Here is a 20,883-nt window from a genome sequence, read left to right as displayed (position 1 = left end):
GTTTTATTTGATAATGGCCTGCCTCTACATTCAGCTGTTTAAACGCCCAGACCACCACACTACGTCTAAACTTATACCCCATAATGAACCAAAAAACGTCCAACACAAGGGCTTTTAGGCGAAGGAGGAGCCAGTCCTTCGCCTAAAAGCTGGATTCTGTAACCGGTGTCTGTCAAAAACAACACCGGTTACAGAATCCACACCCCCCCCCACGACATCGGGGCAAGAGGGAGTCTAAGCCCTCTTGCCCCGCGGAACCCCCAACCTCCCCGACGACATCGGGGCAAGAGGGAGTCAAGCCCTCTTTCCCCCGGCATCCCCGAACCCCCAATGAAGATCGGGGCAAGAGGGAGCCCAAGCCCTCCTGCCCCGTGGCCCCCCCTGATTACGTTCGGGGCAGGAGGGAGCCCAAGCTCTCCTGCCCTGTGATCTCTAATCTCCCCCCCCCCGAGTCCCTGTCCTGTGATCTTGCCCCCCCACCCCCTACAAGATCGGGCAGGAGGGAGCCCAACCCCTCCTGCCCAGGCGGACCCCCTACCCCACACCCCCCGCTACAATACGGGCAGGAGGGATCCCAGGCCCTCCTGCCCTCGACACAACCTCCCCCCCAATGACCGCCCCCCCTGAACCCCCACTCGGCCCCCCCGCCGACCCGCAACCCCCCCACCCCACCCCCAATCCCACCCCCATACCTGTTAAATGTTGGCCGGACGGGTGCCAAGCCTGCCCGTCCGGCAGGCCAGCCAGCTCCGGAATGGGGCCGGATTGGCCCAGGCAGCTGAAATCCCGCCCAAAGGTGGGGCCTAAGGCGCCTGGGCCAACCAGAATAGGCCCGGGAGTCTTTGGCCCTTCCTGTGGGCGGGGCCTTAGGTACATGGACTGGGTTGGGCCCATGTGCCTAAGGCTCACGGGCCTATTCTGGTTGGCCCAGGTGCCTTAGGCCCCACCTGTGGGTGGGATTTCAGTTGCCTGGGCCAATCCGGCCCCATTCCGGAGCCGGCTGGCCAGCCGGATGGGCGGGCTTGGCACCTGTCCGTCTGACCAACATTTAACAGGTGGGTTTGGGGGTGGGGGTGGGTCGCAGGTCGGCGGGGGGGGCGATCGGGGGGGGGGGTTGTGTCGAGGGCAGGAGGGCCAGGGATTCCTCCTGCCCGTATTGTAGCGGGGGGTAGGGGGTCCGCCTGGGCAGGAGGGGTTGGGCTCCTTCCTGCCCGATCATGTAGGGGGTGGGGGGCGAGAGGCCAGGAGGGCTTGGGCTCCCTCCTGGCCCCATCGGACTCGGGGGGGATTAGAGATCGCGGGGCAGGGGGGCTTGGGCTCCCTCTTGCTCCGATCTTGGGGGTTCAGGGGTGCCACGGGGCAAGAGGGCTTGGACTCCCTCTTGCCCCGATGTTGTCAGGGGTGGGGGGGGTGAAGTATCGCGGCAGGAGAGATGCCTCATCTCCCTTACTGCGATGCCATCACTCCTCTACCCGAACTGCCACAACCCGCGGTAGGAGAGATAGGGCATACTGTATATACCATCAGCTCTGTGGCCCCTTTTTCAGCACTTAGACCTGTTTTGACTTCGTCTAAGTCAAAACGTATAAGTGCTGACTAAGCAACCTGCCTAAGGTTTTGGTTATACCTGCTGCACGCCTAGGTCTAGGTCGGCCCACCTCCCGCCCACCCTTTCCCCTCCTCTAAAAATGCCTCTTTTCTCTCTGTGCGTCTAGAGGCAGGAGAAAGGCCTAAGCTGGTTTTAGATATGTCTAAAACCAGCTTTGATTATGGGGACTTGGACGATCAGACTTTTTGATTGTCCAAGTAGCCATTTAGGCCACCTTTTAGACGGTTTTTTTTTTTTTTAATGAACCCCATACTGTATATACAAACAAATAATCAACATATAAATAAGTATCTAAAATATCTCATGTACATCTATAGCATAAGCCAGGGAGGGAGGGGGGGGTGCAAAATAGGGAAGAAATGGGTTTAACTGGAATCTTAAAGGAACCTGAAGAAATTTTTCAAAAAAATACAAATAAAAACAATCTAGTCATTAAAAATATTCTCCGAATGTGCATCAATAAAACAGTCATGTTTCAGCAAGATGTTTATGGTTTAAAGTTTATTTAATATACAGACCTTCCTTAGACAGCAGAACAATGCATATCTCCAAGCAGGTCCAAAGTTCACTTTAAAACTATGAACATGTAATTTGCAATATTTACCAAAGGATTTCAGCATTTGTACTTTCTTTGTACTAGTCTCCTGATGCCTTCTTTCTGGGATCTGTTTCTGCAGATTTTCTGTGTTCACGGTGGACTCTCCCCTTCCATTCAGACTCTGGATCAGATCCGGACGATAGACCGCAAGCAGGAGGTGCCCCATGATGGACCAATGTGTGACTTGCTCTGGTCTGACCCTGAAGGTACATTTTGTTTGTTTGGTTGGGGCCATTTTTACTCTACCTCTCCTGGCTAGCTGCAGGTCCATCGGTAGGGAGAAGCTGCAGCACACACTGCTGACTCTTGGTGGCACCAAATTACAGTTGTTTGGGGTTAGGTTCCTTTTAGTCTGAGTTCCTGTTAGTTGTAGCCAGCCTAATACCTGTAGCTTCTTAAAAAGCAGCTTGCTGAAAACGTCATGAGAAAGGGCACTGGCAGGAGTTTGTGAAATGACAAAGAGCTGCTGTTTTCTGTAAAATTGGCATCAGTACCAAAGGTATGGAAAATGTAAAAAACATTCAGCTACTGTTGAGTCACAGAAAAAGAAAAGAAAAACAGGAAGTGTATAAGTAAGCTCTTCCTTTTTTGTCTCAGAATGGGCCTTGAAAATTCAAGGACTAACAGCCACTGTACTATTTCACTCAAGCTTTAATTCTAAATAATTTTATTATTAATTCCTGTATTACTTTTAAGGAAATATAGCAAAAAAAAAAAAAAAAAAGTGTTAGACGAACTTAAATATGTTTTCTAGTGTGTCATTCTGGATAGTAGGGTATTCTCCCCATGCTTGCGAGCCATGCAGAAGGAATCTATTCCAGGTTTTCTACTCCTCCTCCTTCTCCAGAGGGCTCTGCTGCCCCCTTCAGTTTTTCCTTTTGCAAGTGAGCCAGAAGGTGTCTTTCTGATCTGCTCTCTATATTTCTTTATTATTTTTGGTATTTTTTTGCGGTTTTTGCAGCTGTCGATGCACCAGAGCTCCAAGGTGTGGGGGAAAGCTCTGCCTGCGTGGAAAAGAAGCAGACTGTGATCTGCAGCCGGCAGGTTTATCCCTTGAGGACCTGTTTGGCCAGCCTGCAGAAAACTTGTGGAGCTCGGGGTCCATATTTCTAGTAGCTTAGCTTGCCTACTGAATTACAGGGCCTTGAGTGCAGGCTGTTAGGCGTCCGCAGAGGACTCATCAGTGCGCTGACTACATTTTCGCCTCCACCCCTTTGCGTGTGTGGTTCCACAGATGTTGATGATCAGCCTGATTTTAGTATGACTGGCAGCTCGAAGTTCTCAGCATTTGGAGGACTTGCTGATTGAGGCAGGGATTCATCTCCTAGATCCAGCTATTTCTTAGAGCTGAGATGGGCTGCATCACCTTCAGAGCACATCACAGTGAGTAAGGCTATTACAGCCTATGGACAAAATCAAGAAGGGGGTTCTGAAAAGCCTGTTTCTGAAGGTTTCTGCTACTGCCTTTAGAGTCCCCCACCTCCAAAATCCTGTTCTGTGAGTTTTTAATTTTAGTTAGTTAAGGCGGGGGCGTGGCTTGGACGCGAACTCGGATGGTTGGATAAACGAGTAGCTCCACACAGACAAGCATATATATAAGAAATACTACCAAATATTCTTGGAAATTTACAAAAATAAATACAACATGACTTCAATTAAACAAACAAAAACTGATTTGGGAGCCGGAACATCAGGAAGTAACAAGAGATCGAAACCAGAGCCAGGTACACCTTTTAAAACTCCGCTGCCAACAGAAAAAAACCTGGACGTTATGGAAGAACTAAGACAAATCAAAGAAATTGTCTTAGATAGTAATAAAAAATTACAAAAAGCGATAGAAGAAGCTGCAATACTCACTAAAAGAGTAGACATGACAGAAAACAGGATTTCAACTTTGGAAGATAACACAGAACAATTAAACATAGACATGAGTCACAGCAAAATCATATGGAAAGAAGTGACAGAAATAAAAAAAAATCTTGAAGATAGCAGGAATCGCGAACGAAGGAATAATTTGAGAATAATTGGATTACCTGAAGGTGTGGAAAAAAACGATCCAATTGCCTTTCTGGAAAAATTTCTACCCAAAATATTGCCTTTAAAATTCAAAACAGAACTAGAAATAGAAAGAGCACACAGGATTCCAGCACAAAGAAATAACACTCAAACGGGACCGAGAACTTTAATATTTAAACTTCTAAGACACCAACAAGCTATTGAAATATGCCGACTTGCCAAGGAAAACAAAAATTTAAAATGCCAAGACTCAAAAATACACATTATCCCGGATTTCGCGAAAGAAACTGCAATGAGGAGAAAACAACTTTTGGACATGAGACCACAACTAAGAACATTAGGAGCTAGATTTGGACTCCTTTACCCAGCGATAATGAAGGTTACCATCGCTAACAAGACTCAAAATTTTAATGACCCTATAAAACTACAAGAATTTTTAAATCAAAATGAACAACCAATGACAACATAAAGATGAACACTTTATTAAAATATAAATATATATTATATTATATTTATATGATTGACAAAACTTTAACAGAAAATTTAAATCTTCAGTTGAGAAAAAAAAAAAAATTGGAACTTTCAGAGCAACGGAAGAAAAGCGCACGAAGATCAAATTAATATTTGAATAACAAACAACATTCTACATAAGAAGCAAAGAAGAAGAAAAATCGTAAGAAATATACAAGATTCAGTTCTAGAACTTTAAACTGAATAAACTTACATGCAAAGCAGAGAAATGAACAGAGATCCATCTTGAATGACGACGAAGAAAGAATTCCTCTACAAAAGACTAAGAGGAACGCTGATTGGACAGAAAATACTCATAGAGATAGACAGACACAGAATATGATTGGTTAAAGCTACTTCCTGTAGTAGGCGGTGCTTCCGGTTAAACTTGCGTTTCAAATATAAAATTTTGCGTTTCAAAAAAAAAAAAAATAACTAAGATAAAGAAACAAAAAGATCTTGATTTGAAACGCAAGTTTATCTAATAAGTTTTAAATTCTCTAAATCGGTGATTCTAATATACCACAGGTTTATTCTTCATACAGAAATTTCCAAATGATAAAAAAAAAATAATAAAAAATAAGATTTATAAGAATAAGATAAATAAGCTAATTCTTTGATTTCAAATATTTTTGAATATATTTAAATATATAAAAAATATATAATACATTTATATGTTTCTATATATATATATATATATATATTAATATTTAAATATATGGAAAAATATATAGATATAAAAAAAAAAATATATGTGAATATATGCAAGAATATATTGAAAAATATTAATCTTAATATATTGTTTCATATATAATATAATATAAGATCTATATATTATATATGTACGTATAGGTATATATATATATTGATCAAAATTTAAAAAAAATAAGCTCCTTTAAATATTGTTTCATATATAAAAATATATTCTGAGATTTATATATATATATGTATATATATATATTGACCAAAATTTAATATAGCTCCTTTAAATTAATAAAAGGGTAGTAACTTACATAAATTATTAATAGCTTGTGGGGGTTATTTAAATCTAACCTCAATCTGCGTATCCAAGTTTTCGTAATTAAAAAGGGAGGGAAGGGAGGGATGGGAGGGAATAGAGGGGAATTATATAAGAAAATAAGATACTTAGGGAGGGGATATGATATAAAATATTTAAAAGAATGGGAAAAATTTTTTCTCAAAAATATTTATTATATACTAAAAAATATTAACAACATAAATGGATTTTAAAATAATGTCATTAAATGTTAATGGTCTAAATCATATGATAAAAAGGAAAAAAGCTTTATCATTTTTAAAGAGGCAAAATTCAGATATATGCTTTATACAAGAGACCCACCTTTCACATATCGAATCTAATAAGCTGGAAGGAGGGTGGGTAAAACAATGTTTTTTCTCACCAGCTATAGGGAAAAAAGCAGGTGTTGCTATTCTAATTAATAAAAAATGTTCTGCTTCATTCAAATTAAAAGCTTCAGATATTCATGGAAGATGGGTAATAGTGGAAATGAATATGGGAAATACTACCATGATGTTGATCAATATATATGCCCCTAATTCGAACCAAAATGAATTTTTTAAAACCCTTCAACAACTGATCTTACCACTAGCTACTTCAAATCTAATAGTAGCAGGGGATTTCAATGCTGTAATGGATCCTTTATTAGATAAAAATCCAAGTAGAATTATGAAATCTATGGGATTAGAAAATTTGATACAATCTTGCAATTTAACAGATATATGGAGAATACTTCATTTTAATGATCGGGAATTTTCTTTCTGTTCTCATGTTCACAATTCTTTTTCAAGAATAGATTATATATTTATTTCAAATCATCTAGCACAGCAAGTGACACAAGCTGCCATTGATCCTATTATTATATCAGATCATGGTGGAGTATGGATCACAATAAAAACTATAGATCAAAATAATAATAGACCAATTTGGAAATTCGATAATACATTGTTGGCTGATTCTAATTTTTGTGAAAATCTCTTAATAAAAATAAAAGAATTCTTTCAAATAAATGATAAAGATGAGATTAATAGAGAAACTTTATGGGACGCTTTTAAAGCATCAATTAGAGGACAAATAATTTCCTATTCGGCTTTTCTTAAAAAACAAAATAAAAAACAATTTTCAATTTTAGAAAAAGAGATTAAAAATTTGGAATTAAAACTTATAGAAAAATGGGAATATTCAATTCAACAAGAATTGATAAAACTAAAAATTAAATATAATGAAATCTCATCAAAAATGATTAGGAAAGATATATTCTCTCAGCAAACATTGTATTATGGTAACTCAAATAAGTCAGGAAGAATACTAGCAAACTATCTTAAATCAAAAAAAAGGAAAATAAAATTAATAGCTATAAAAGATGAAAATGGAGATACATTCACACAAATTGAACCTATATTAAAACAATTCCTAAAATTTTATAAAACTCTTTATTCTTCCGAGACTTATATAAATAAAGAAAAAGATGGTATGGAATTTTTGAAATTGTTAGAGGGTCCAAAAGTTCCTGAACATATAAAACGAAGTTTAGAAGAACCAATATCACTAAAAGAATTAGGAACAGCTTTGAAGTCCCTTAGAGTTGGATCCGCTCCAGGTGGTGATGGATATACAGTTGAATTCTTTAAAACATTTCAAAATATTTTAATACCCTATTTACTAAATCTTTATCAATATCAACTTAATAAAGGTTGTATTAAAGGCACTATAGCAGAATCCTTAACTATTGTTTTGCCAAAACCTAATAAAGATCCCACTTTGGTCTCAAACTATAGACCAATATCTTTAATAAATGTAGATGGAAAATTATTAGCAAAAATACTCGCATTAAGATTGGCTAAAGCTCTTCCCCATATTATAGGTATGCATCAAACAGGATTCATTGCTCAAAGATATTCATCTCACAACACCAGATTAACATTCCATATGCTATATTTAACAAAGAAAATGAATGAGCCTACTTTTGCTGTTTCATTGGATGCAGAAAAGGCTTTCGATAGAGTAGAGTGGCCTTTTATGTATCAGGCAATGGAATGGTTTGGTATAGGTTCTGGATTCATACAAATGATACAAACATTATATAGTTCCCCTTCTGCAAGATTATATATTAACAATACTTTTTCAGAAAAATTTAATCTACAGAGAGGAGTTAGACAAGGATGTCCCTTGTCTCCTTTGCTGTTCGATATTGTTTTAGAACCCTTAATATTAGCTATTCAACAAACAAAGGAGATACAAGGTATTCCTCACTCAGACAGAGAATATAAAATATCTGCTTATGCAGATGATTTATTATTATATTTGAGGAATCCAGAATCTACCATTCCATATCTACTCGAACTAATTGAGAAATTTGGAAGTTTTTCAGGATATAAAATTAACTGGAATAAATCAGAAGTTCTTCCTCTAAATGTATATTGCACAAAAGGTTTATTTGATACATTCTCTTTTGTTTGGAAAGAAGAATCTATTAAATATCTTGGAATTTGGATAACAAAAACAATAGATGAGACAATGAAAATTAATGAAAAATGTCTAATACAAAAAGTGACAGAACTGTGTGAGCAATGGAATCCTTTACATTTATCTTGGTGGGGAAGAGTACAAACTGTTAAAATGATGATTATGCCTGTAATTTGCTACCAAATGGGAATGATACCAATTTTCTTTCATGAATCTTTTTACATAAAATTAAATAGAATTTTGACAAAATTCATTTGGCTAAACAAAAAACCAAGAATTGCTTTAGTGTCACTGCAAAAACCAATTAAGGAGGGAGGGGTAAATTTTCCCAACTTTTATAGGTACCATCAAGCCTATATTTTACGTCATGGTATGTATTGGATCCTCCCAGAGCCCACTGATAATATTCCAGACTGGTTCTGGCTAGAATGGAGACTAATATTTCCACTACGTCTTAATCATTTAATTAGTATCAAGATGCCAAGGTTATATAAAGATCATAAAATATTTATGGATACCTGGAAAACTCTAAAATACATAAGTAATTTAACTCAAATTCCAATTAGTAAATCAACTACTCAAACAATATGGCTAAACCCCAAGATCAAAATTGGCGGTTTTAAAGTCATCTGGAAACATTGGATGACAGCAGGAATTCGTACTCTAAATGATGTAATAAAAAATGATAAATTGCTTGAGTTTTCACAATTGCAACATAAATTTGGTCTTAATAAAACACAATACTTTAAATGGTTGCAATTGAAACAATCCATTCAGGAAGGGTTCCCTGAATGGAAAAACCTTGCTAAATATCACAGTTTGGAATTCTTATGTTTCCAGATGGACTCAATAGGACATAAAGCTGCACAGTGGTATAAAATAATATCTGGATTTATAAATAAAAAACCAAAAAATGGTCTTAGAGACATTTGGAGCATTGAGATAAAACACCAAATTAGTGCATCTCAATGGCCACGGCTTTGGTCTTGGAGGTTAAAATGTACGGTGTCAACATCTATGAGGCAAACTTGGTTTTTTCTTCTTCATAGAGCATTTTGGACCCCAACACGTTTACATAGAATAGATAGCTCTAAATCTAATAGATGCTGGCACTGTCACGATGAAATAGGGACATTAGATCATCTTATATTCTTTTGTCCATTCATCTTAACATTCTGGAAATCAATTTGGCCCCAAATTAATAGAATGCTAGAAAATCCAGTAGCCTTGACATATGATACTATATTATTTGGAACAACAATGAGGGAAAAAAGTCAAATATCATCAAGTAATAATAAACTTTTATTTATTTTAACTGGAGTAGCAATACAACAAATCACATTTAACTGGAAACAACATGATAGATTGAATTATATGTTTTGGTGGAATTCTGTATGTCATATATACAAAATGGAACTTGCTATTGCAACACATAAAGGATATATAAATAAATTTCAAAAAATATGGAGACCACTAAAAGAATTTTGCAAAGAATAAAAACTTTCCCATGAATAAAACTGACCATTAACAGATTTCTCTAATGAATGTTTAATTCTTCCCATGATAAGATAATTGATTAGAAGGGATGGGGGTGGGTTTTTAATTCTAACTACTTCTTTCTAATTCAATATTTAAATGATATTACAAAAAAAAAAAATTGAATTTATATATTATGTATTGGAAGGGAGGGAGGGAAAAGGGATTACTTTATATAATAAAAAATTATATAAAAAATTAAATTTATTACAAAATATTATAACTTTATTCAAATTTTAAATTTTTTAATGAAATGTTAATTCAATGTTAATATATAAGATGATCAAGTGTATATGTTTTAAGTTTCTATTGAATTCTATTGTAACACTTGTTGTGACATAAGAAAATGAATAAAGAATTACAAACAAATAATTTTAGTTAAGGCTTTTTTTGTGCCAGAACATTGCAGCTGTGGCCATCTTGGATTTCTCAATTTTTTTTTTTCAAAAGTTCTCTAGATCCTTCAAATTGCCTCGTTTTGCCTCAAAGCTGGCAGGGATGGAGTCCTCAAGCTCTTTTACCCCTAATTCATGAAAGTTTTACGCTAGATGGACACTGGAAGAGTGCCCTTGTGCCACATGCCATGCATCACATGAAGGAGAGGTGGGAGTATCAGACTTAGGCGCCCCTCCCCCCACCACTTTGGTCTCTAGGGCTGGGGAACCTCTGGGGGCCTGTCTATTGAGAGAAAATCCAACCTGGATTCCTGGAACAGTGGCATACCTAAGCATAAAGAGTATGGAAGCTGCAGAGCCCAAGAAATGTAAGGTGGAGTTTCCTAAAGAGGACTCATTGATATCTAGTAGTGCTGCCCAATTCACGATTCGAATCGGTTCACCGATTCACTTCGGGTGAATCGATTCGAATCGGTTCAAAACAAAAAAAAATTGGCTTCCCGATTCGCCTGACCCTCCCCCCTCGCCCCCTAAAGCAGGGGCGGCAGCGCTGCTCTTGCTGGCTGGCTGCTGCCGCACCTGCTTTAGAGGGCGAGGAGGGAGGGTCAGTCGGGAAGTGCTGCCGTCAGCTTCCACCCCCTGGCGTCCGACTTCCACCCCTGGCCTCCCCGCACTGTTTACCTTCGAGGAACAACCTGCAATCAAGATCGCGGTGCTAGCGATCTTTGTACGGCTTCGGAGCTGTTTCCTCCGTCGCGGTCCCGCCCCTCCTCAGACATCTAGTAAAGCCTTTTCTCCTGAATTTGATAATTTGATGTGGAGACTGGAGAGCTTATTTGGATAGTTGGAATCCTTATATGAAGTCTGGCAGCAAGCCAGGAGTCACGCAAGTTGGCTTGGGCTTCCAGGGCATATCGGGGTCATTGGCAGCAGCTGACCAGGATCCTGTGGATCTCTACTCGGAGGGTGCAAGATCAGTCTGTATTGCTGTCACAGAGTGAGTCTTCCCTACTAGGAGATATAGGGTCGCAAACAGGAACAAGTACGCAGGAAGCAGTGGTGACCCTCAACCAAGGGAAAGATCTCACTGTACACCGGCTGTTCAAGCCTTCAGTGCTATTAGAGCTCATTACTGACGCCCTGCGGGAGTTACAGTTAGACTCCCAGAAGGCCCCTCCACTCAGTGTTCTATTCTGAGCGGACTGAGAGCGCAGCCCACATCTTTTCCCTGCCATCCTGATATGAGTGTTTTAGTCACAGAGTACTGGGATGCTCCTGAGGGCTCTGTAAAGGTAGCCAAAACAAAGTCTAGGCCATGGGTCTGCAACCATTTTAAGCAGAGAGCCATTTTATCCTAAATGTTTGATCCAAAATTTACAAAGATCTGCAATGGGTAGAGAAGGGGGTTTGAGATACGATTTTAATGCGATATGGGTATATACAGCTCTGGAACTCCCTGTCTATTTACATCAGGGAGGCAACCGCACTAAATAGATTTAAAGGCTCCCTCAAATATTTTCTTTTTTAAAGGATGCATTTGAAAACTATGATTAGGGCGTTAGTACCACTAAGTTTACTTGCCTAACCATCAAGGCACCCTAATTCTTTTCCTCGTTTTTACTCAACCCTCCTTTTGTTCATCCCTTAAATGTCTCCTTTACTCTAAAATTGTAGTTCCCCCCTCTTTTCCAACTTGTCTTTAGCCAATCTAATTTTGGTGAATGTTCAAACATGTATGTTTTTTTAATTTGGTGTCCCCTATTTTAATCAATGTATATTGCTTAGAAATTTTAATAAGCGTTTAATCAAATTTTAAATAAAGCTTGAAAAAGTATGCATTTAGCATAAAACAAAACTTCAAGTACGTACAGAAAATAAAGAAAAATAATTTAATGAGACTTTGACACTGTATTTCTGCACAGAGTTGTTTCATGTCCAACATTTCTCTCTTTCATCCTCTGGACCTTGTGCAGTATCTTTCACCAATGCCCAACATTTCTCCTATCACCCCTCTCCAGCACCATGCTGCATCTCTCTCTCCATTCTTTCCACCACCATGTCCAACATTCCTCTCTCTTTCATCCATTTCCACTTGTACCACTGCTCCCTCTCCACCACTACATCCAACATTTCTCCCTCTCATCTCTCTCTTCCCCATGCATCTCTACCTCACTTCTCTCCCACCACCATGTCCAATAATTCTCTCTTCCTCTCTATTCCCAACAATTTTCCTTTCATTTTTCCTATGTGCACCCTCTCTTTCTTTCTCATTCAGACACCCATACCCAACAATTCTCCCCTTCTATTTCCTCCCCCACCTCTGCATCTCTTTCCCTCCCTTCTTCCATCCTATGTTCCAAGTGCATGCCACCTCTGTCCCTCCATTCTGTGTCTCAAGTTCACCCTCCTTCCCTCCCTCCCTTCTGTGCCCCAAGTTTGTACCCCCTCCCACAGTGTGTATCTGTCTCCTGGCTTGCCTTCTCCTCCTTCCTTTTAGGCAGCCGCATGTGTTTCTTCACAAGTCTATGGGCAGTGATTCCAACATGCTCCCCATGGCTGACATGGAAGGTTTCCCTCTGACTGATGTTAGCTAGTTGGGGGCCAACATCAGAGGGACATCTTCTGGGTCAGCTGCGGGCAGCGTGTTCGAACTTCTGCCCACAGCTTTGTGAAGAAATATATGCGGCTGCCTGAAAGGAAGGAGGAGAAGGCCCCTAGGAGACAGCTATACAACATGGGATCCCCACAAGAGAAGAGCCGCAGCCATGTAGTCAAAGAGCCACAGGTTGCTGACCCCTGGTCTAGACTGTATCCTATGATGGAGGAATGTCAACAGATGTTCATTCAGCCTAAGGTGAATTTCTTGATTGCTTAGGTAACCAAGTGCATGTCTCTGCCAAGTAAGGGAAGACATAGTATTAAATGATGTGCAGGATCGCAGAGTGAATGTGGTCCTAAAAAGGCAGTTTGAAGCTATGGCCTTAGGGATCAACTTTGTTGTCTGGCTTCTGTTTTTCTCATCTTCTCATTCAGTTTCTTCATTCCACTGTCTGCCTTCTCTCTGCCTCTTCCATATGCTCTGTTACTGTGCCTCACCCATCTCTCCCTCCAACCCCCCTCCACCATTGGTCTGGCACCCATCTTCGTTCCTCCACTCACCCCCCCCCCCCATAGTCTGGCATTTCTGATAAGTAGTAATATCAAGTGATATTGGGGGAAGAGTTATGTACCCCAGGCAGAATAACAGAAAATATATTCAAACTGATCTGCATTTGGGAAACAAACGTATACAAATTTTAGGAATAAGATCAAAAGTGAAAACTATAAAGAGAAAATGAGGAAACTAGACAAAACTGCTACAGAAATCAAGTGACAGAATCCAATAACTGTTACCCTGACACATCCCCACTGTGTAAATTATACTACATACAGCATGTCTAGCTGCACAAGCAGTGACATCACCAGGTAGGAGAAGATGGGGCAGGACAGTGTGCAGTCCTGATGCAGCCGCAGTTGGTCATTTACCACCTACTCATTCATGGAGAGCAAAGGGAGGCGGAGGTGGTATCCTTCCCTATCCTGGCAATAATCCGGGCAGAGAGAGTGAGGCAGCATTGGCAGCCTTCACTGGAGCGCGGTGGAGAAGAGCTCGGTAGCTGGAGGTGTGCTCTGAAGTGGGTAGGGGGGGGTTGTTTCCGAGCTGCCTGAGTATTTCATCAAGTTGTATAAGGCAGCCCTAAACTTCTCCTCTGGCACAACTTCCTGTTTCCGGTTGTGTCAGAGGAGAAGTTTTAAGCAGCCGCGTGCGACTTGTTTAAGGGCTTGGGCAGTGCCTCGGAGACAAGAAAAATGAAACTTGCCAGTAAAGGTGAGGGGAAGGGATGAAGGGAGATGCCTGGATGGTGGCGAACACGATAGATGACTTCGCGTGTTCCTTCATTTAATTGCGGAGACAAGGCCATTCAGTGCTCCACAGGGTGGTGAATGGCCTTGTCCCCGTACCTGCAGCAACCACTTATTATTTCTTCCTGTTTTGGCGGGTTACCTGCGGCTACCTGCAGGTAACAGCCCCGTGTCATTTTCAACGTTGCACTTTCAAGAACTAGGTTCCATGGCAGCCATTATAGATGTGGTTCCTGGGGCGAAGGCTCACATATGTCCTCTCCAGAACGCACTATTGTCTTGGTGGTCCCCACAAAAGGACTTCATTCAAATGATTCTCCCATTGACTCTGAAATGCCGCCACAGTGTGAGTTGGCTCCAACCACAGTCATTATTACAAGGCATGCCCCTCAGAATAACTTTGTGGGTGATTCTCACAATGGATGCCAGCCTGTTCAGCTGGGGAGGCTATTACAATGGACGCCCAGTCAAGGGGCATTAGTCGTCCTCCTAGAGAAAATGGTCTGTCAACAGACTAGAGCTTCGGGCCATTCGATTGGCATTACAAAAGCTGGAGAAGAGTTTGGAAAAACAGGTGATCCAAATTTTTTGGACAATGTTACAGTGGTGGCATATGTCAATCGTCAAGGAGGCACCAAGAGTGCGCAGTTAAGCCTGGAAGCCCACTTATTGTTCCGGTTTGCAGAGGCAATCTCCGTGGCGCATGAAGTGGAAGTGGACAATGTCTAGGCCGATTCCCACCTAAATATTGCTTCCCTGTAAGAATAGCAGCGGTATATTGGAAGAACTGCACTACTAATAATTATTCTGTGTATCCTCAGTGTGGCTGTGAAAGCTAGAGAAACGATGGCAAAGCCAAAGTTCAAGACTTATATGTTTCTGGTGGACTCTTTTCCAAGCCTCACTTCACACCATCATCGGCATACACAGAGTGTGCTTTTTTTATTTCCAAATCATGCAGTGATGCAAATAATTAGTGATAATATGCTCATAATTCTAAAACATTCTACAACTTTCTTCCAATATAAATATGCTATATGATATGCCTTGGCGTAAAAAATGTACTTATCTCCAGCGATACCCGGCTATCCAGCTTTTGGTTTTTCTCCGTGGGCGGCAATTCAATAGTCCCACATTCCTGCTCAGTTTATCATCTGCCATTAAATTTACATGGCTCAACTAAGCTCAGTTTTGGAAAAAAACTCCCTTCTTCGGGAGCCTTTTATTCTGCTCTTATCTGTGCCGGAGTATGTCATGAAAGTCAGCCACCAGGAGAGCGGCAAACTGGAAGCATCAAAAACGCTGCATAGACCAATTACCTCAGCAGGCAGATCTTATATCCAGGAGAATGGATGTTATCTGTAGAAGTGTTCTAGTCCATTGTTCTTCAGTGGGGTTGGCCAAGTTTTGAACTAATGGCTACTGCATGAAATAAGAAGGTGGACCAGTTCTTCAGCTGAAGATCTGAGCCCAGAAGCAAAGATTTGGATGCCCTAGTCCAGCTGTGGCTAAACAATGAGCTCTTGTACATGTTTTCTCCATGGCCCATGATAGGGCGAGTACTTCACAAAATAGTAAATCACCTACTATAGTAAACCACCCAAAATATCACCGGATTGGTCAGGCAGACCACGGTATGCGGTCTAGTGCAATATAAGAACAGCCTTATTGGGTCAGACCAATGGTCCATCAAGCCCAGTAGCCAATCCAGGTCCCTGTACCTGGCCAAAACCCAAAGAGTAGCGACATTCCATGTTACCGATCCAGGGTCTCAGACTGCAGGTACAGCCCGATCTTCTATCTCAGGGCCCAGTGATCATAGAAGATCCAGATCACTTTGGTCTTACGGCATAGCTCTTAAGCATGTGGCGTTAGAGCGTAAAGGATACTTACTCTCAGAGCCATAAAGCATACAATGGTTTCCACATATGCTAAAACATGGCAGACATCTCAACACTGGTGCACAAAAGAGAAAATGAAGCCATTTAGTATTCCAATCGTGGTGGTTCTAGCTTTCCTCTAAGCAGATCTTGACAAAGGCCTCACAGTGGTAACACTTAGGGTCCAAGTGGTGGGCCTCTTGTGCTTCAGAGCTCGTGAATGCTCTCCTAGCTTCTCATCCAGACATAGCCAGATTCCTAAAAGGGGCACTAAGGCTCAGACCACTAGTAAAACAACCATTTCCGTCATGGAACTTGAATATCGTTTTGCATGGCCTCAGTCAGACTCCTTATGAGTCTATTCAAGAGTCATCCTTGTTGGATCTTACTGTCAAGACTGTTTTCTTTTGTGGCTTTTACGTCAGTGAGATGAGTCTCGGAGCTGCAGGCCTTGTCATGCAGGGAGCCCTTCCACAAGATCACAGAGGCAGGAGTTTCCTTGTGCACGGTCCCATCCTTTTTGTTTCAGCATTTCATATCAATTGAGAGGTAAGATTGCCAGTGTTCCAGACCACAGGGTCAAAGAAAAAGGTCTGGATTCTGAGAAAGCTGGACATGAGGAGAGTCCTGCTATGTTATCTAGAGATCACCAATGAGTTCCGACTGTCAGACCATCTATTTGTGCTCACCAATCAGGCTAGATGTGGTAGACCAACATCTAAAGCTACCATCTCAAGATGGATACAGATGACCAATTTGTAAGCATATATTGCCTGTGGCAAGCAATCGCCAGTTTCCTTGTAAGCACATTCCACAAGAAGTGTTGCTTCTTCATGAGCAGAAGTTCGGATGATTTGTAGGGCAGTGACCAGGTCCACTCTGCATACATTCTTCAAGTTCTACAGAGTGGACGTGGCAGCACGGGAGAACACTGTCTTTGGGTCCTCGGTGTGAGCAAGTGCAGAGATCCCACCCTAGATCTCTGGGACTGCTTTTGTACATCTCTACTGTCTAGAACAGTGGTCTCAAACTCGCGGCCTGGGGGGGCCACATGCGGCCCACCAGGTACTATTTTGAGGCCCTTGGTATGTTTATCATAATCACAAAAGTAAAATAAAACAGTTTCTTGATCATATGTCTCTTTAGCTATAAATTACAATATTATTATTAAGACTTAGCTAAAAGGAAAGATTTATAAACTATAAAGAGTTTTACCTCATGCAAAATTGTCATTTCTCTAATAAGACTTTTTTTGGACAGGTTCCCGGAGGAAAAGTCCATAGTCTGTTATTGAGAAAGACACAGGGGAAGCCACTGCTTGCCCTGTATTGGTAGCATGGAATATTGCTACACCTTTGGTTTTGGCCAGGTACTAGTGACCTGGATTGACCACTGTGAGAACGGGCTACTGGACTTGATGGACCATTGGTCTGATCCAGTAAGGCTATTCTTATGTTCTTAACTATTTTTTCTGAGGCCTATTTAAGTACCTACAAATCCAAAATGTGACCCTGCAAAGGGTTTGAGTTTGAGACCACTGGTCTAGAATGACACACTTATTGCACTAGAAAAAGAGATTAGATTTTTACCTTGCTAATATCTTTTCTCGTAGTAGATAGGTGTGTCATTCTGGAACCCCACCCTGTCAGTTATTTACTGCACCTGCCTATAGTCTCAATCAGGAAGTTCAAATCAAAACTGAGATTTTGATGTCAATCAGACATCAAGGTTATGAAGAAAAACACATTGGGGGAATGTTTGAGCTCTATAAGTGTTTCTGATTGGTTATTTCATTGTTTCGATTGTTCAGATCTATAGTTCGAGGAGTCTCCTCGTACCCTTTCTTATATATTTCTATATAGGACTATCACCTGCTATGGTATAAACTGAAGGGGCAGCAGAGCCCTTTGAAGGAGGAGGAGTTGAAAACCTGGAATGGATTCCTTCTGCACAGCTTGTGAGCATGGGGAGAATCCCCTTCTGTCCAGAATGATACATCTATCTACTGAAAAATATATTAAGGTAAGATCCTAATCTCTTGTTTTGATTAGCTTTCAAAGGCAGAACCTTCTTTCTCTGTTCATGGATGAACAAAAGATGACAATATCAAAATATATCAGTGAAATATATAAAAACATTCCAGTGACAGTCACACAGGCAAAGGTCATGGTGAAGGGGTGAGAAATAGGGAGAGATGGATAGGTGATCAGGTGACAAAATAGTATAATTTTGCGGTTTATAATGTGAAAGGAAATTGGATCTCTAGACCTGTCTTGTTGATGTCAACATATTTTTCTTCTTCAACGTTCTTACATTTTCTGATCATAAGGTAATTGATGCTGTGCTCTACTTACGAAGGTAGTGTTTGATTACTTTTGTGAGTTTTGATTTTGCTTTGGCTCTCTAAAGCAGCTAAGGTTTGGAAGGGGCAGAGGTAGTCCGCAGAGTTAGGTTTACTAGTGACCTGGATTGGCCACTGTGAGATCAGGCTACTGGGCTTGATGGACCATTGGTCTGACCCAGTAAGGCTATTATTATGTTCTTCATAACAGTATGTTTAGGTTGTCTTATTACAGAACCGGATCTATTTATGGACCTTCTTTATGGAATTAAATATTTGCTTGGGTTGCTAAGCTCTATGTTCCACATGCTCCGTTATTTCATAGTGCCTACGTGCTGTTCTTCCTTCTACAGACACAACAGGTTGGGGTGTGAGCCCACGTGGAGCTGGGTATCTCTTTGGCAGTGATGTTGTGGCCCAGTTCAATGCAGCAAATGACATTGACATGATCTGTCGGGCACATCAGCTGGTGATGGAAGGATACAAGTGGCACTTCAACGAGACAGTGTTGACTGTGTGGTCTGCACCTAACTACTGCTATAGGTATGTGGCAGTGGGAAAAGAGGGAGTTCAGGATCTATGGATTCTCCTTTCCATGCTGATAACACTGCTATCCTCTCTGTTCTCAGGTGTGGAAATGTGGCTGCCATTCTGGAACTGGATGAACATCTGCAGAAAGAGTTCATCATCTTTGAGGCTGCACCCCAGGAGACCAGAGGGATTCCCTCCAAAAAACCAGTAGCGGACTACTTCCTGTGACCTCTGACTTCTACGTTGCCCCATATTTTCTCTCTTTCATGTCTCCTACTTGTCAGCTGGGAACTATAGCCAAACTACGAAAACATTGTGTTGAGGAGAGAGAGAGAGAATGTGGAGCAGCGGAGGAAATGTTCCTCCATCCACTTCCACCCCAGAATGCCACCCTTCTCGCCTTACAAAGCTGAATCTGAATACCTGCACCAGAGAGGGAAGTTGTGGGGGTCCATGGCTTGCAGTTCTTATTCTCTCTCACACTCTTATTTTGCCCCCTTCTTTCCTTTTGCCCCTCATGCGCAGCTGGCACAGGAGTTCTTTGGGGAGGCATAGAGGGATGGAAGCATCTCCCGACCTTTGCCTGTTTATCCAGCTAGCTATTAGGGGTGCCCAACTGCCATGGGCATAACTAAGAGATCCACTGTGGTACTGAAGGTATATGTTTCTGTGTCATGCAACAGGATATAGAGCTGGGCCAAAACTCTGCTGGTTGGTAAAATCATAGCAGAAATAACTAGGACCCTGAAGGGACTTTGTTTGAGAGACATGTATTTTATTGGAGTGTAACAGGAAATAACCAGGTTTATGATTTCTGACCTGCACCTGCCACCTCCTCCCCCTTTCCTGCCCTTTCATTAAGAGGTAGGGGTGTTTTTGTTTTACATTTTATGTTTCTCTTAGAAATTCTGGCTCTGGTTTCCCCAAGAACAGCTACATTTGCTAAGTCTGAAAAAGTAGCACTACTGATGACGGGTCAGAGGGGGATTTGAAAACTGTGAATTAAATAATGAAAATCCTTGTGTCTATTAGGTCTAACCTGTTTTCCCTTTTCATCCCCCTTATTTTTACTGGCAATCTCATCAGTCTCTTACTGATATCTGATATGTTCCACTCATCATCTTTGTGTTTCATGCCCCTTTTTGCAGGTGCTACTCCACTGTGTTTGTGGAGGTGGGGAAATAGGTTTCAGTCCTGTGACCATAGCTTTCCATGTAAAAGTCTGTAAAATTGTGTCAGCAGTAAAGGTAGAGATGTGAGCTGGGAATCTGAGCAATCACGCAAGCAGTATCTAACAGGGAATAATGTATATGTAGTCTTTTATCTCCGGTGACAGTTTTAACATTTTCAGAATGACTATTTTGAGTCTTTCCTACCCTGTCTCTAAATTTTGAAAGAAAAAAAAGAGAAAAGTTCAGCCTCTTCCCTCCCACTCCCTACTACTTTCTCTAGTCTTCAGGAGAGAGCAATTTCAACTTAGCTTGCTACTCAAGGACCCCTGCAGCTCCTTAGGCTGGGAACAATTTGCACTCCACATTCTGTACTTGTATTTTGAATTTCCACAGGACCCATACATGAGAGGGCAGACAGCTCTGTAGTTATAAGATGGCAATTTTGTGTTCCTTCCAGCCATTGGTTTCAGGTAAGGGCAGAAGATAAGGAGGGAGGAGATAATTCAGTTATAATTCCAAGTACTGGTCATTCTGTATCTTTTCTTGCTCACTTTTAGACTTCAACTTCCAAGGTTTGTTTTTTATTATTATTAAAAACCCCATTCTATATCTTTGTATCTTTCTGGGGACTTTTTTCTCATAAATTTTCCCCAAAACTGACTTTCAAAAAGTGTTTTGTTAGTAAAAAGAAAAAAAAAAGATAAAAATAATAAAACTAAAGGAAAATAAAAATGGAAAAATACTTTGAGAAAATTTATTCTTTGGTGGTAAAAATGGTAAAACACTGGGGTATTTTATTTTGCAACTGTTAAGGTAGATGAAGTGTGTGCTGGGGCAGTCCTGGCCCTGCAACTTGAGAGAAGCTAGTGGAGGAAGGAGAGATGGCA

The 20,883-nt window shown here is 40.9% G+C and overlaps 1 protein-coding gene across 4 annotated transcripts in view; it reads left to right on the top strand.

The window, feature by feature from the left end:
- The window catches only part of PPP4C (protein phosphatase 4 catalytic subunit), an 80,899-nt gene extending 60,293 nt beyond the window's left edge, over positions 1-20,606 (top strand). For all 4 annotated transcript variants that reach the window (XM_033945841.1, XM_033945840.1, XM_033945839.1 and 1 more), the window contains exons 7-9: positions 2,287-2,413; positions 18,647-18,836; positions 18,923-20,606. In XM_033945841.1, the coding sequence (XP_033801732.1) occupies positions 2,287-2,413; positions 18,647-18,836; positions 18,923-19,052 (447 nt within the window). In that variant the 3' untranslated portion in view covers positions 19,053-20,606. The remainder of the gene's footprint in view (positions 1-2,286; positions 2,414-18,646; positions 18,837-18,922) is intronic.
- The last annotated feature ends 277 nt before the right edge of the window (positions 20,607-20,883 follow it).

The sequence above is a fragment of the Geotrypetes seraphini genome, chromosome 5 (genome assembly GCF_902459505.1).
Source record: "Geotrypetes seraphini chromosome 5, aGeoSer1.1, whole genome shotgun sequence".
In the NCBI taxonomy this organism is placed as follows: domain Eukaryota; kingdom Metazoa; phylum Chordata; class Amphibia; order Gymnophiona; family Dermophiidae; genus Geotrypetes; species Geotrypetes seraphini.
Note: the sequence above shows the minus strand (reverse complement) of the source record. Positions and strands in the feature narration are given on the sequence as shown.